The 15,488-nt window shown below is 44.6% G+C and overlaps 2 protein-coding genes across 3 annotated transcripts in view; one reads left to right on the top strand and one right to left on the bottom strand.

Moving 5' to 3' along the window:
* The window catches only part of LOC108030190 (lateral signaling target protein 2 homolog), a 29,575-nt gene extending 15,836 nt beyond the window's left edge, over positions 1–13,739 (top strand). Inside the window, exons 3-10 of one of the 2 annotated variants that reach the window (XM_017102941.3) lie at positions 1,206–1,363; positions 7,878–7,950; positions 8,332–8,499; positions 8,599–8,797; positions 8,894–9,207; positions 10,146–10,230; positions 10,580–10,912; positions 13,046–13,739. In XM_017102941.3, coding sequence (XP_016958430.1) covers positions 1,206–1,363; positions 7,878–7,950; positions 8,332–8,499; positions 8,599–8,797; positions 8,894–9,207; positions 10,146–10,230; positions 10,580–10,912; positions 13,046–13,155 — 1,440 coding nt within the window. In that variant the 3' untranslated portion in view covers positions 13,156–13,739. Of the gene's footprint in view, positions 1–1,205; positions 1,364–7,877; positions 7,951–8,331; positions 8,500–8,598; positions 8,798–8,893; positions 9,208–10,145; positions 10,231–10,579; positions 12,773–13,045 lie in introns of both variants that reach the window. The other variant, XM_050887879.1, reaches the window with a different exon arrangement.
* LOC108030191 (proteasome inhibitor PI31 subunit) lies at positions 13,738–15,290 on the bottom strand. The gene is made up of 5 exons (XM_017102943.3): positions 15,145–15,290; positions 14,988–15,063; positions 14,724–14,919; positions 14,273–14,667; positions 13,738–14,070 (listed from the first exon to the last, which is right to left on the bottom strand). The coding sequence occupies exons 3-5, from the start codon at positions 14,889–14,891 to the stop codon at positions 13,821–13,823; spliced, it is 813 nt and encodes a 270-aa protein (XP_016958432.1). The 5' UTR covers positions 14,892–14,919; positions 14,988–15,063; positions 15,145–15,290; the 3' UTR covers positions 13,738–13,820.
* Between the last annotated feature and the right edge of the window lie 198 nt (positions 15,291–15,488).

Here is a 15,488-nt window from a genome sequence, read left to right as displayed (position 1 = left end):
TGCTCAGGCTGCAGCGGCAATGGCAGCGCCACCGACAGCAACGATATCGTTGTCTATAATTTTATATGTCTCACTGCACCACGAACCGAGCCGAAAACCCCTGAAAAACCCCCTGAAAGGCCCCTGAACACCCCCCGAAAAGCCCCTCCGAAAACCCAGGCTGGGTCTTTTCGCGTCTGGCTGTGTTCGTGTCAGCATTTGCTCCGATTTGATTTTAACTTTTATTTAACAAACTGCAAAACAACACAAACGCAAACACAGGCTGACGCTTGTAATGGCAGCCAGGCAGCAAAAAGGCAACACAAATAAGTAAAAGTAAAGTGAGTAAAAACAGAAAAACTTAAAACGCAAGCGCCCAACAAGGCCGTTCACTTTGGCACAAACACTCAGGCACGATGGAAAGTGAAAATTGCTAGCATTAGCAGCAGTCACTATGTTTTTCTTTCGTTTTTCTTGGCTTTTTGGTTCAGATGCCCCGAAACAAGTTCCGAATCTTTGGGATCACATCGATTGATTTTCGGGGAATTTTCGCTATTTTTTTGGAAATGCAACTTAATGGGTTTTGAAAGGATCGTTAAAATTTGTTGGCCAACGGAAATGATACGATCAGGGTTCCTTATTACTCCAATTAAACCATACCCTCTCGATAAATGTTGTAATTGTTGGTTGCTGTTATTAAGCTTTAGTATTCGTTGGAAAATCGTTCGATTTATTCTGCTAGTCGTTGTAGCTAAGTTATAAATCATTTTTAGCTTCTGATAAGTCAAAACATTTATAATAACAAAGATACATTTGGATAAAGTCAATTAACTTCTTTGTAAATACATTGTCAATCTAAAAAGTTAATATCCTAGAAAATTTTAAAAATTAGAAAATGTATAAAGCTGCTGAAATGTATTTTTAAGACATATTCACACAAAAATAAATGAATTTATTTAGAATAATATATTTAATACCAGATTTTGTCGGAAAAACATGGTATTTGATAGTTTTTAAATAATATACCCAGAAAAACGTATTATAGAAATCCAGATAAATATATAACTAATAACTATTAAATACATGTACCCAAAAAAACATATAAAAAATCCATATACATGTCGTATAGCTAGTATTACTTAAATAGATAATTTAATAAATGATTGATAAAGTTCTTCTACTTTTTCTTGCTATTAATCTTTTCTCCCTTGCTTTTAATCCTACAGGAACACATTCAGGAAGTGCTGGACAAATGGACCCAAATCGACGACGAGATCTGGGCCAAAGTGATCGTCTTCGAGCGGAATCGCCGCGTGGCCAAGGCGTACGCACGCGCCCCGGTGCTGACCATTAATGGGTCCGACGATGGCTTCGACGGCATGCGGTGAGTAGCAGTTTGCACAGTCCCAGTCCTCGGCCCCTCCACCCTCCATAATTATCGGTCACTGCAAAGCGAATCCGAGTAAACAAACAGAGGGACCGAGGCAAAAAAAAGCCCAGCAAAACACATTAAACATGGGCAAACAATGCCTTTGAACTTTGCTAAAACAAAACAAAATGAGGCACAAAAAACATAAATATTAATGTCTGATGAGGGGAACTTAAGCACTGGCAAAACCATGTGCCCTTGACCCACTGGCAAAGAAAATACCCAGCAGGAGCAGCGCTTCTTCGTCTTTCTCTCTTGCGAATTGAACTCGAAGGGGTAACAGCATTTTGATGGACAATTTGCAGCAATCTAGGCAAAAATTACCAATGGTTTTGGTCGACAAGTGGAGTTACTTTAAATAAAAAAAATGGTCTTAGATGTAGAATATCTAATACAAATAGAGATATATTAAATTTTTTGCTGAATTAGCTCAATATATTTTAAGTTTTAACTTTCATATGCTTGCAGAATTGTATGCTTTAAGGCATATGAAAAGGTTCTGCTAAGCCTTTGCCGGCACACTTACAGCATAGAACTAAAGTCTCACATAACATTTTACTTAAAATTATAATTTATATAATTTCATAATTCAAGTTGGAGTTTAAAAGACTGCGATCTTTTAAAAAAGATTCACAATACGTTGAATTTTCGAAACGTGGCTGTAATTCTCAAGACAAGTGTATCGCCAACTTCGCCGCGAATGGCTGCGACCTTCATCTGGCCGTCTTGGCTTTTTGCTGTAATAATAAATGCCCGCTGATGTGCTCTCGAACGGGCAATGAGTGAAACGCCCATCAAATTGATGGGCATGCCATTAAAATTTAATTCCCCCGATGAACTTCACTACGCAAGAGATGTAAGTGGAGGAGAACCTTCGGGCAGGGGCATTGCAAAACGCTGACCTTAGTGGAAACAATTTGTGGCATGTGAAAAGCTAGGAAAAAAACAAGAACCGAAAAGCGAGTGAAAATGCTTTAATAATTGCGCTTATTTCTATGAAATGAGCGATTTCCGTTTTGCCAAAGCAATTTGAGTCAAGAATTCGGCTTGTCTTATTTCGGCTATTTTTCGGTTTTTTTTCCTATTTTTTTGGAGGCCTCTCAAGTGGGTCTTGGTATTTTTTGGGTGGCTGCAATTGCAGCGAGGCCCTAATTAACATATTCCGCCTCAAAAATATTGCTGTTGCGTGCCAGAAATTGCCAAATGCCAAAGCTTTACACTCAATTGCTGTGGCAATTTGCTGGAGCCCAAAATGTCAAGAAGTATGCAAGCTGAGCATGAACAAAAAAAGGCGAATTCTATGGATCCATGCATAATGCATTAGGCTAAGTACGTGGCTGGTATGGATGTGACGATTATTCAGTTCAAATATTGAAATCCTCGGCGGCCAGGCGATGGCCAAAAAAGGGCATCAAGTGCAGGGGATCGCGTGGCCTCGGCGGCGGCTTCCTTTGTAAATGGCCACAAATAGAGTTGCTGCCAGCCAAATGTCAACAGCGAAAATACAAATAAATTGCCGGCGGGCCGAAGACAATGAAGATCGAGAGGCAAACAAATGAAATTGAAAATAATAACGAAAGTCATTCATTCAATTCGTTTTCATTCGTGACGAGGTCATCACAGATTGGCCATGCAAATTGCTCTTGTCATGGCAAGTCTTTCACTGCAATTTTCCATCTTCCCCTGCCCGCTAACCGGCGGATTGCTGGTTTTTCGACTACTTGTCTGTGTCAACCGGGGGTTAAGTGCGGCATCGGAAAGCATCGGGAAATGCAGTGGGGCTGAAAAACCGAAAACGAACTTTGCATGCCGAGAGTGTCAAGTTAATCAATTGCCAATTGCCGCCGACTTCAAACATGCACACCACGGCAAAGATAATTTATGGCCATGTTGGCCCTTGTTTATGAGTCTGAGTGTGGTCCAAAGACCCTTGTACTTGTCACTGCCATGTCTTTCTGTCCCTCTGCTGCCTGTTTTTTATTTCTATTTTTTTTTTCACTTACTGCCGTCTAGGGCCAGCAGCTTGTTTGTTTAATTAGCCGCTGTCAGCGCTTGTTAGCCGCTGCTATCTTTCGGGTTAACCGAATTGCATTTGAATGTGCCAGCCCAGAGACCTCAGCGCATACGTGCATACTGAATGCCATTTCACACGCAACGCTTTTCGTTGGAAATCTGCTCGGTATGCAAATATATGGGGCTCTCAGCGATCTGCACTGCGATATGATAGGTGTTATGTGCATAAAGTATGTGTGGCTGAAGCCATAACTATCAATTTGCTGGAACCCCTGCGCTACTCTATGGGAGTTTGGGGCCTAAATTGATTTTGGATGGCCTTAAATATTTATTTAATCTTTCTTAAATGGTTTTCTAAGTTTTTTTGGTGTTACTACCTACTTTCATTTTTATTTTATGATTGCTGGCATAATTATTAGCCATTCAAATGTGACACTTAAATTGATTGTCAACCCCAAATGCAAGACTTTTACTGTTTCATACTTTTACTTTTTTATCTTTATTTAAGTTTTCATTTTTAAGTCTATTTTAAATATATATATATAGTTTCCTTCACTGTATATTTGTATATTTTTCTGTTTATTTTGCATAGCTATTTCAGCAAAATGCATTACCAAAGCTTGCAAATAAATTTTGATTTGAACTTCCCAGCAGAGGCGTTGAACATTAATTGTAAAATGTAAATTAACTAAGGCTTTTTAAGTTAGCGTTTATAGTTTCAATTTAAATTTATTCCCAGTCAGAGCATTTTAGCATCGGCTTAGTTGCCATTTTTGTGTGCTGCATGCATAGACAAATTTCCATTTGTGGACTCTGCTGCCAGCTGCTGCATGTAAATTAATTAATTAGACTGACGCTGATGTTGCTGGCGTGAACGTTGCTAGTTGCTGGTTGCAAGTTGCCAGTTGCTAGTTGCCGGTGTGGGCGCAACACTCAAAAGCAGGACCACACGCACGGCCAGCAGCCCGCTGACTGCGATCAATGATCTCCCAGACACATTGGGCTTCAACAAGCGCGTTTAATTAATGGCCAATCCCTGAGCACTTATTGTGGTCAGGCAATTACACTAGCCCCCTTCTCTCGATACTCAATTGTAATGGCGCCAATATAAATTTTGCCGTTTATGACAGTTTCTGGCGAGCGATTTTTGCGAAACATTTCGTTGCGTGGGCGTCGCCAATCGAATTTGCATGTGGCTGGGAACAAATGAAATGGAAATCAAATCATAACATCAAGCTGTGCTCCGATTGCAACACACAATATGGGTACACAGCGAGTCTCTTGGCGTGTTTCGTGCGGCAGAAACTGAGGCAAGGGGCGCGCCAAGGTTGAGATTTGCGAGAGTTGGCCAGACAAAAGACATTTTCAGGCAATGTTTTCTGTGCCTTTTATCTATTGCTGAGTAACCGCAGTAGTTGCAAAAGCTACACTGTCATTGTTGCTGCCACTGCAGCACACGTGCCACATTTGTCAGGGCAAGAACAATGGCTGCGACGGCCTTCGGGCCGCAGTATTTAAGGTGCGACCCCAAAACTGGAGCGGGAAATGCTGTGGCCGAACAAGCGTTGCCTATAATTAGCCATAATCTAATTAAAAGGCAAATCAAGCCAAACAAGTTCGTTTCCTAAGTCTTTCGTTTGGCGACTTTTACCAGAGCCCACAAGCCGAATACATACTCGGCAAATAGCCACATACAACATATAAATATATATATATATATATCCTATAGTATGGTATATAGTTGTCTTTGCTATGGTATTTTTAACTGAACCGGTTGGACACTGCCATTGCCCACTGGCCGCAGGTCAAAAGCTGCTCCCAACCACCGTTCGAAACCAGTTGCCGTTAACTGCAACTTTTTTACGGTTGCAACCAGATGATGGTGGTGATGGTCCGCTGTGCAGGTCTGTTGGTGGTGGCTTCCTCGAAGAAGCCCCAGCCGGAGTTGGCTCGTCCTCGCAAGTGTAGCCTGACCCACTGCACACGTTTAACTTGAACTCCAAAATCGCAGCCGTTTCCAGTTTCGCAGAGCGAGTTGGTCCGGTCGACGGTTCGACTCTCGCTTTCAGCTGGGCCTTTCGTATTTCCAGCTCATTTAGGCGTGTCAAGTCGAGTCCAGTCCTGGGACCAGACGACCTTGCAGCCACTATATAGATATCATGCAAAAGTGCGATAATGCCGCGGCCACATCGAAGTGAATGTCTGAAAGACATGCTCTGAATAAGTGTGTATTAAACTGTCAGTGGGTTGGGCTGCTGGTTCTCTAAGGCAGATTAATAACCCAACACTTTAGAGCACCACAGTTTGTCTCGGGGAACTACTATGCAAACCATTAATGATTAAACAAGTATCATAATTTATCGTATAAGACGCTATTAGGACCTTAGATAACATATTGCAGACAATTATATTTTGGGTTCCCTTGTTTAAGAAAATATAAATAGTGTGTTGTAAATTTTTAAAATTATTCAAATAAATGTACTATCCGAATCCAGTTTCACTCAAGGCTCCCATTCATAGCAAAGTTGTAAAAACCCTTTTTTTGCAAGGTCAGTTTGTCAGAGAACCTCAGTCTCAGAGACAGAACCTTCTGTGCAGCCTTAGCCAAGCCAACCTGTACTTCTTACACCCAACTGCTCTCAGCTGTTGGCATTCAGGTTTAATAACATTTCGCTTTTGATGGCTCGAATTTAACGAAGCATTTACCGAACAAAGAACTGCAAATCCGCTTTCGGCAGCCGGCGCACAACCTTGGGGGGCACACATCGCGTCGGAACATTGGAGCATGGGGCACCACAGCCCGTCCATGTCGATTTCATTTCATGGAAAACTTTGACACACATTTCAACGGTTTTTACAAGCGTTTAGCCAATAAATCAGCGCCGAGCGGCAGACGTTACGCGCAGAACTAAGGCACATGGCCAAATGCCAAAGCGATGCTAACGGCGATTGTTGCCAGTTGCCAGTTGCTGGTTGGTAGTTGCAAGTTGCTGCTAGATGGTGTTGCTAGTAGCTGCCGCTGTTGTTCTTGTTCTAGCCGCTGTTGCGCTTTGCTGCACTGGCAGAGCGTCATTATACGAATTAACATAAAACATAATAGTGACAGAGCGGCGTCAGGTGAGGAAGCTGCAGCGGCAGGAGCACCACTACTCTAGCCACTTCCACTGGCAACCCAGCAGCCGCACATCATCATCATCTTCGGCTCCATCTCAAGACTCAGATTCAGATTCAGCCTCTTGCCGTGGCCTTTTATGCAAACGACAATTACAATTAGCCTGGCTTCATTGTCTTTCCTCGGCGGCTTCCTCTTGCCGCTTCTTGTTAGCATTTCTGCCGACATTTTCGGCGACCTTAGCGGCGAAGGAAAACCGAAAAATCAAAGACCAAAAAACGAGCATTCATCATTCAGTTAAGGCTGAGCTGCAGCTTCGGTGGGTTGCTTGAGCCCAACTATGGTTAGCCAGATTTAACATCAGCTCAGCAAATAAACCCTTTTTTGGTTAGTACAAATTTTACGACATTATCCTAATCACCATTACATTTTGAACTTAGGTTTCACAGAATTTATTGAGTTGAGGTTAATAATAAAATGGTTACGAAATCCGGGGATAAAAAAGGTTAATTTAACTAATTAATTATATATTACTTTAAATTAAGTACACATTTTAGAGTCCTATTTATCATGCGCTTAAAAGTATATTATCCTACTCACCATTCAATTTTTAGTTTTCATCTTACAGAACTTGTAAAGATGCGGTTAATACTGAAATAGTTACATGTTAAAAAAGTTAATTTAATCTTCTTATTTATAATACCAATGTATTATTAAATGCTCATAAAGACTAAGTAAAGGTGTAGAATGTTTTTTTTTAATCTTAAGCTAATCATTTAAGGATAACTTTAAGTATACAAATCACTATATATATAGTTATGGGTTTAATGATTTTAAAAAAGTACTTAAAATTTGTCCCGCATATGACTCAGCTCTTAGTCTTAAACAGTTGGGCGAAAAATTAAGGCCTTGGCGCCGAAATATGACATGCTTATTTAATAAGCTTTGGGCTGCAGCTGGCGCACTCTGCCGCATGTGGCATAAATCACTGTCACCGCTCATTTGAGGCAGTCGATTGAACAGTTCTCCTGGGCCTAAAAGCCGAAATTAAAACGCAAAATTCGCGGCCCAAGCCGAAAACCCAGAGCCATGGCAAATGTTTTGTCAAACGTTTAGTGTAACAAAATGCGGCACACGGGCCGAGGAACCCAGTTGTTGCGAGTGACTCACTCGCGGCAGCAACCTCGCGATTCCAGAAAGTGAATGGCGCCAAGTGGCAAATCATTTTGGCAACCTTTTTGGGCATGCTGGCTTATCGATTTTAAATGCGGCAGCTGATTGATTTGCAATTAATAAAGCGCTCGTTATGGCTCTCAAATGATTGTGTTCCCCCTCTTTTTGCAGAATCGGGCTGTGCGGCTTCGACAATCCGATGAGGGATCAGAAGACCGACGAGATGAAGCGCGTCATCGGACAGGTAAGTTTCCAATTTATGGCACAATCAAAGCGACAACGGTTTAATTAGCCTGGACAATAAACCCCAAAAAATTGACGAGAAACCTCCATTAGCGGGGGAGATGGCGTGAAGATTACGGACTACTTAAAGCTTTCCTCTAATGCGAAGAATAAATTAAATTATCTTTTGTTGTAAACGAGTTTCAGTCTATCAGAATTTACTTTAAATCTATTGTTTTTATTACTATCCAATAAATTGTTTCGGTTTTTGCCAGTTAAACTTATTTTATTATCTGTCTCACAATACCATAACTTTAAGATTAAGACTAGGACCGACGTACATTTCTTATACAGATGAACTGGATTTTTTTCTGAAAATACCTATTAATGTGCCCGTTTACAGGGTGTTAAAATCAAAATGGACGATGCTGGCAACATACTCATCCGGCGGTACGCCAAAAGCAATGTCTATGTGAAGAGCACCGCCAGCAGTCCCAACGAGGAGACCTCCATCGGTGCCGAGATCTTAAAGCTGCCCAATCAGGCGCTCGAATCCGAAAAAATAGTCAAGGTGAGTGGGACCTACTCCATTGCTGCCATTTATCGCGATCGGCAGTATCCCACATCCATTCCAAATGCTAATAAGCGTTCCATTGTTCTCCTTCCCCAGCTCTTCGACATGAAGAAGTTCCAGTCGAATGTGAATCGCGAATTGCGACGCGCCTATCCGGATCGCCGGCGTTTGGAGACGCAGTGCCTCTCCTCGGTGGCGTTTGTCAAGTCAGAGAACGACATCTTGGAGTGCCCCATCTGGGTGCTCATCGTCAATGTGGTGGCCATGGATATGCTGAAAAGCAAGCTGCCGCCAGGTGAGTGGAAAACCCAATCCTTCCTAGACTTCTCAATATATTTTCCCTATATATCTTAATATATTATCTTTGTATTCCACTTCTCTCCTTATCCAGTGCAACGTCCCATTGTGGACATCAAGAACCGCCCGCGCATTCCGATTCCCGACGAGGATCCCTACAGTGTGGCGGGCAACGGCAGTGGAGGCAGCTCCGGCAGCTCTGGCTTCGGCAGTGGCCACCAGGCGCAGCTGCATCCACAGCAGCAGCAACAGCTGGGCAAGCACCTCAATGGCAATGGAGGAGGACATGTGGCCGCCACCCGGGAACAGCTGCTGCTCCAGACGCAACAACTGGCCCACAAGCGCAGCGAGAAACCTCCGAAGCTACCGCCCAGGGATAATATCTATTCGCACGATCTGATTCCAAAGGTAAGAGAACAGGTAACAAAGTTACTTTAAGACTCGAAGCGCAAAAAAATAAGTATTTTATATTCTATTTCATTTATGGGAGTAATTTAGTAAAGACTCCTTGAACTCTCAACCAAATATCAGCATAAATATTAATATTATAGGTCCAATTGGCTTAAATCATTCCAACAAGTCGAAAGTTTATCTTTCTGCTTTCTTAATCTTATCAAAATAAAATCAACAAATGCAGTTGGATTTAGAATGTATCTATTACATTATTCAGAAAGCATTAATGAGCAGATGACCCCGCCATATATCACTTGAACCTTTGAGCACACAGTGTACATATTAATGGCCCACTAAGGAGCACCCCAAGTGTGGAAGATTGCCCAAGTGCGGCTCATTTGCTGGCAAGGTGTCGGAACAAATTTGGCAGCGCCAAAACACGAGTAAGTCGAGCCACGCCGGCGCAGAAGAAGTGTGGCAACCTGTCGAGCCGAGTCGCTGGGTTGAGTTACATTTGGGGGCTCCGTGAAGCCAGTTGGCTAGTTAGTTTGACTGCCCAAGCTTGGTCACATGCGCAATGCGGCCACTTGCAAAACTACAGCTACAAATAATATGGGTCTCCCTCTTGAAACCCCACGGCTTGCGAAGATTTCGCCGTTGAGCCTCACTGGGCAATCGGCGTTGCAGTGCACTCAATAATATTCGGATTTCAGCAGCGACTGGCCGCAAATAACTGCAAACGAATCGCGTGTAATTAATATGCGCGGAATGCCGCCGGATTGCCATTGCTCTGCGGCTCGATTGCCAATTGGGCCCAACGACCGCGTAGTGCCTCTTGGTTTGGAGAACTGGGGGACCGAGCTGCCAACTGTCGTTGGAAAATTATGATCGAAAAACCCATCACCTGGCCGCTTTCCTTCTAATTTCGCCTTTCATGTCTCGTATATTTTTAGCCGGACTACGATGACATTGATCTGGAGACTCGCATCAAACTGTCGCGTGGAAAATCGGACAAGGGCAAAGATAACAAGAAATATGGTAAGATCAAGATTTACCCAAAGGTGTCTCGGAATTCTCTTTGACCCAGATACTTACTAAGCACAGAATTTATGGGATGGGAGACCGGTATCTTTTTAGAATACTTTCAAGTCGTCGACCTAAGCTAGAACCATTTTAGAAATTAAGAAAATGAACTTTGAAAGTTTTTTAATTTAAATAATACAACAAAGGTAAGCTTTTAACATTTTAAATTCTTTAATTTTTAAAAATTAAATTAAATTTGCATTTATTTAAATAAAGATAGGTATGACCTATTATATACTATTACTAACTTATTTGGATAGAAAGCTCCCAAAGCCCCATGATAACCATGTTTTGCATTCCACAGACGATCCCTACTACTGCGGCCTGCGTGCCAGAGTCCCGAACTTTGTGAAGTCCGGCAAGCCGAACTCCGGAGCCAAGGATCAGCGGGACGGCAATGCGAACAACATCGGGAACATGGGCAACGGCGGCATCAGCACGCTCAGCCAGAAGAAGACCTCGATGATCCACAACCACCTGGGCGGCATGCATCCGCACCACATCCAGCAGCAGCAGCAGCAGCTGATGGCCGCGGCGGCGGCTGCGCATGCGGCACAGCACCACCATGCGGCCCACCAGCGGGAGCAGCAGCAGCACCACCAGATTTGGCAGACTCGCAGCTATGAGAGCGGCATAGGTATTTATAAACAGGGCGGGCAACCACACAAATCGCACGCACTGCAGATGCAAATGCATCAGCAACTGCAGTTGCAACATCATCAACAACAACAACCACAGTCACTGCCAACGGACCTAACAGCCACCACTGCAACAGCAAACAACAAGACACAAAGCACAGCTAACCCAGCACGTAGCCACCACCAGCCACATCCGCATCTCCATGCGCACGCACATCCGCACCACAGACACCACCGGCACGGCCACCACTGCGAGCGGCACGCCCACTTGCAGCAGCAACATTCTGCACCGCTGCAGCACTCTGCACCCCAGCAACATGTGTTGCAGCAACCGTACTACGACAATCTGGAGAGCTCGGTGGGTCACCCGGTGAGCCGTCGGCCCTCCACCCGTCGTTCTGCCCCGGAGGAGAGCTCCTCCTGCAATTGCGTCAGCTGTTATGCGCTGGCTCCCCTCTGCGGAGCAGTGCCTCCGCCACGTCCGCAACGGAGCCTGAGCCAGCGGCAGTTGAGACGCCACCAGCGGCTGAGTGGCAGCCAGATGGAGCCGGAACTCCTGCCGGGAGTGGTCAAGTGGTGCAGCGAGAGCGATGTCTCGGTGCTGGAGCCGGAGCTGGAGCCTTTGGTGAACGAACGTTACGACGACTGCTACGAGTACGATGACTTCGACATGGCATTCGACCTGGACGATGACCTGGGCCTGACCGAGAACATACGTAGACGCAAGGGCACCGAGACGGTGGACATGTACGTGGATCGCGCCCATCTCCGCCAGCTGCAGACGCCGGCTGTCGGGCTGCGCACCAAGTCCCAATCCACCGAGAGCTTCTTCGAGCAGCCCAACGAGGAGGGCTCGCTGTACATGTACGGAGGCAGGAAGCGGATTGTGGTGAAGGCGCCGTCGGCGGCCAACATCTATGACCGGGTGCGCGGCTCCATTGGTTCCACGGAGAGGGGACGCAGTGCAGCGGCAGGACCAAAAAGGGGCCAGTGCCAGAGGAAGCCCCAGCTGCCAGCGCCCAGTTGGCGAGGCGGCAAGCGACAGGAGCAGGCTCAAAACGCTGACAAAAGACAAAGATATGACAATGCCTCCAATACCAATAGCAACAGCAACAACAGCAACGGCAACAACAGCAGCAGCAACATGCAACACAAAAGACAGCTAACGAACGCCAAGCAAGACAATGACGACATGTTGAAAAGCAAAAATTATTTCAATAGTAAAAACAAAAGTATAGCAGCAGCAACCGCAACAGCAGCAGCAGCGAAAGCGACAGCAACATCAGCCAACACAGCAGCAACATCTGGAGGGGGAGCAGGAGCAGCAGCTGGAACTGGAGCGGGAGCAACAGGAGTTGCTGGCGGGGGAAAGCCGCGAGGAGCTGGCGGACCAACAATGTCTCCAACTTTGGCCGCCAGTCCAGCAACAAACAATGCATCGGCGGCCAGTGGGTTGCCTGCTGCTCCTCCTCCGACGGCCTCCAGAACCGGACGCAGTGCCAGCCGCCTTGACATCAGCGACATGGAGTCCATTTATGGCTACCTGAAGCCCCGCAAGCCGCGCAGCCTCAGCCTGAAGAAAATCCAAATACTCGACTACTGAACGGACACGTGAATTCGTATGGGGTTGCTCTAAATCGAAACGAGGTTATATGGCCCAGACATGGATATTAGTTATTGTTTTTGTTCGCCTTTCCCCCTGGGTCGGATGATGGGTGGCTGTACATACCTACCTACTATTCCTACAAACGCAAAATGGTTACCTTATTACCCGGTGAACTGAACCACTAAACTGTACGAAATGTCTACTAACTCAGCACCTTGGACTCCTTTAGCCTGGACAGTCACAAAACGCAATTGTACATACACAAATTGGGAGTGGGTTGATAATAAGGCAATTCAAAGTACAGGGAGAGGAAAGTAATGCAAGGAATACAAAGATGTAGTTGCAAAACACAAATAAAATTCGAAAAACAAATTCCTCAAAAACTCGCCTTACCTTAAGATTACTTTCCCTCCTGCTATGAGCTGCCATTGAAACCGACCCACCCCACCATTCATATTCGCATACATAATCCCCAGAAATGTACCAGCACCCGTTTTGTAACCCCCGATCTCTGTGCTTTTTGTAGATTCGGAGCTTGTTGAATCACCCTACAATCACATCTACGGACGCCATTTACCGCTGCCAACGCGCGGCTACGTGCCCACACCACGCATGTTCATCGGGGAATGGGACTGAGCCGAGATCACACCGCACTGGGGCGGGTTTTAAGCCGGATTTCGAGCGGCCAAGGCACAAATTAAAACAAAAACACCACTTGCACATCCCAGCGCGAGGAACGCTGCCCGTGCAGAGCTAATTTAAGTCAACCGGCTGCACACAGCTTGAAATATTATTTACATTATATTAATTTAGCAAAATATTATGGTAAAATAATATTAGGCTAGGCATAAGCAATCAAAAAAAGCAAACCAATCTAATATTTAGTGGTACGACAATCGAAATATTTCGCGCTTTCCCCTAGAAGTTTTGAGATTACGCACTTGGTTCACCCTGATGTACGAATTGAAAGAATAGCCATTACATTACGAGTTCAGTTAATTTGTAAGTTTATTGTAAATTTTTCACTGGCAGCCGACGGACACAATGCGCCTGTTTGGGTTCTTACATTTTTGAAATCAATGATTTTAAATCTTTATTTTTTGTGTAAGCCCAAACAGTCTTCTATTTTCTTATGGTCAGACAGGCTGCTGCTTCTTATTTTTATCGAAATATTCTGTATTGTGTATGAAAAGTAATAAAATAATCTTTAAAAAAAAATTCTATTTTAGTTTTCAGATTGAAAACATTTTATTTATAAACTAAAGATTTGACTTGCCTACTCTTGATGGCATTCCTGGTGATCACATGTAGTAATCTGGATTCCAATTGGGTGGGCGCATATGATCCGGATTGATTCCACCCTGTCCCGGCCCATTGGGATTGAGGGGACTAAATGGATCGAAGCGGGGCAAAGGTCCTGGCCCCATATTGGGGCGTGAAGGGAAAGCAAAGAGGTTACCAGAGCCACCACGACCTAGTGGATCCAGATCTCCGCGTCCGATGTCTGGAAAGCCAAAAGGGCGCGGCTCGAATCCACCCGGAATGAAGGACCTAAACGACGACGGTGCATTAAAGGGTGCTTAGCAATTGGTAATGGATTAAAAAAAACTCTAATGAGGATCCACCGAAAATTTCATTTTCTTTGATGGTTCAGCTCTCTTGTATATGTAAGGTATTGAGCGTGGTCTTTACGATCTTACAAATTAAAGAAGCAAGAGCAAATTTCGTGATCACAATGGTGCTAATGCCTTACCCTCCACGTCTGGGTTCCCCGATGCGCAAAGGATCCGGATCCGACACGTTGGGACGTGGCGAAGTGGTCGTCTGGGTGGTGACCTCACGCGAGTTGCCAGTGAAGACGGGGTCCAGAAGCTCCCGGCGATATCGCTCGACAATCTCCGAGGCGCTGGGCATCAAGGTGGTGATGCCTCCCTTCACGGCGGCCACCAGGGTCTCTGGTTCCACGCAGATGTTCGACACCTTCTTGGTGTTGATGTCCATCAGGTTGATCAGCAGGGCGTCCTCGGTGATGTGGCCCAACAGAAGGTAGAGCATCTTATCGTGAACATAGCGCAGCGAGTACTTGGTATCGTCATCGTTCCAGTTGTCCGGCAGCAGCTCACTGCCCTCCTCCTCTGGCAAGGTTTTCTAGAAAACATTCCAGATAATTCTAGGAACAGATATATATTTCGCCACAAGCTTACATCGTCGCCGATGCCAACGCAGCGGAAATTGTAGTGCTTGGTCAGGAGAAAGTGGACCAGGGCCACCAGCAGGTCCGACTTCTTGGCCACCTCCGACTGGATGGTCTTGTAGAGCAGATCCCAGCCGTAGAAGAAATCGCCCGTCTTCGAAGCCGGTGCAGTGTCCATGGCTGCCAACGGAACTGCTTTACACTTTCTGGAGGGGATTGAGCAGAACGAACGGAACGTTCAAGGTAGTGCTTAGATGGAAATAAATGTGCTTACATTTGCTATTTTGTTCGTTCTGATGTCACTTTCAATAGTCCTATAGTTGTCAGTGGTTCGATTAATGGAAGAAAGCCTATATTATCAAAAATGATTTAGCAAAACATAACATTAAGGAAGACAAAGGCCGAACTCTGTCATTTTAAAATGTAATTACCTAAGGAAACAGTGAATACTGCGGATTCCGTGAAAGTTCCTTTGCTGTCCTCAAGTACTCGGAAATCCAAAAATGTACGTTTTTTTTAAGTTGCGATAAAGTTCATCTTGTCCTCTGGCAGAGGTGGGAACAGTTGAGCACTAGTGCTGCGACAAAATCGATGCTTAGATCTTTTTTATCGATTCAGTTTTTCTTATCGATATATTTTTGTAGTTTGAATAATTGAACACATATTTTAGGTGTTCATGTATTTTAGTATAAAATAAGACACAACTTTTTTTTAATAACTTCAATATTTCTTTCTTTTGTTTTCTAGCGATGGTCAATACTTACGATTTTTTTTT

This window comes from Drosophila biarmipes, chromosome 2R (genome assembly GCF_025231255.1).
Source record: "Drosophila biarmipes strain raj3 chromosome 2R, RU_DBia_V1.1, whole genome shotgun sequence".
Lineage (NCBI taxonomy): Eukaryota > Metazoa > Arthropoda > Insecta > Diptera > Drosophilidae > Drosophila > Drosophila biarmipes.
This window is presented reverse-complemented; position numbering and strand designations above follow the sequence as displayed.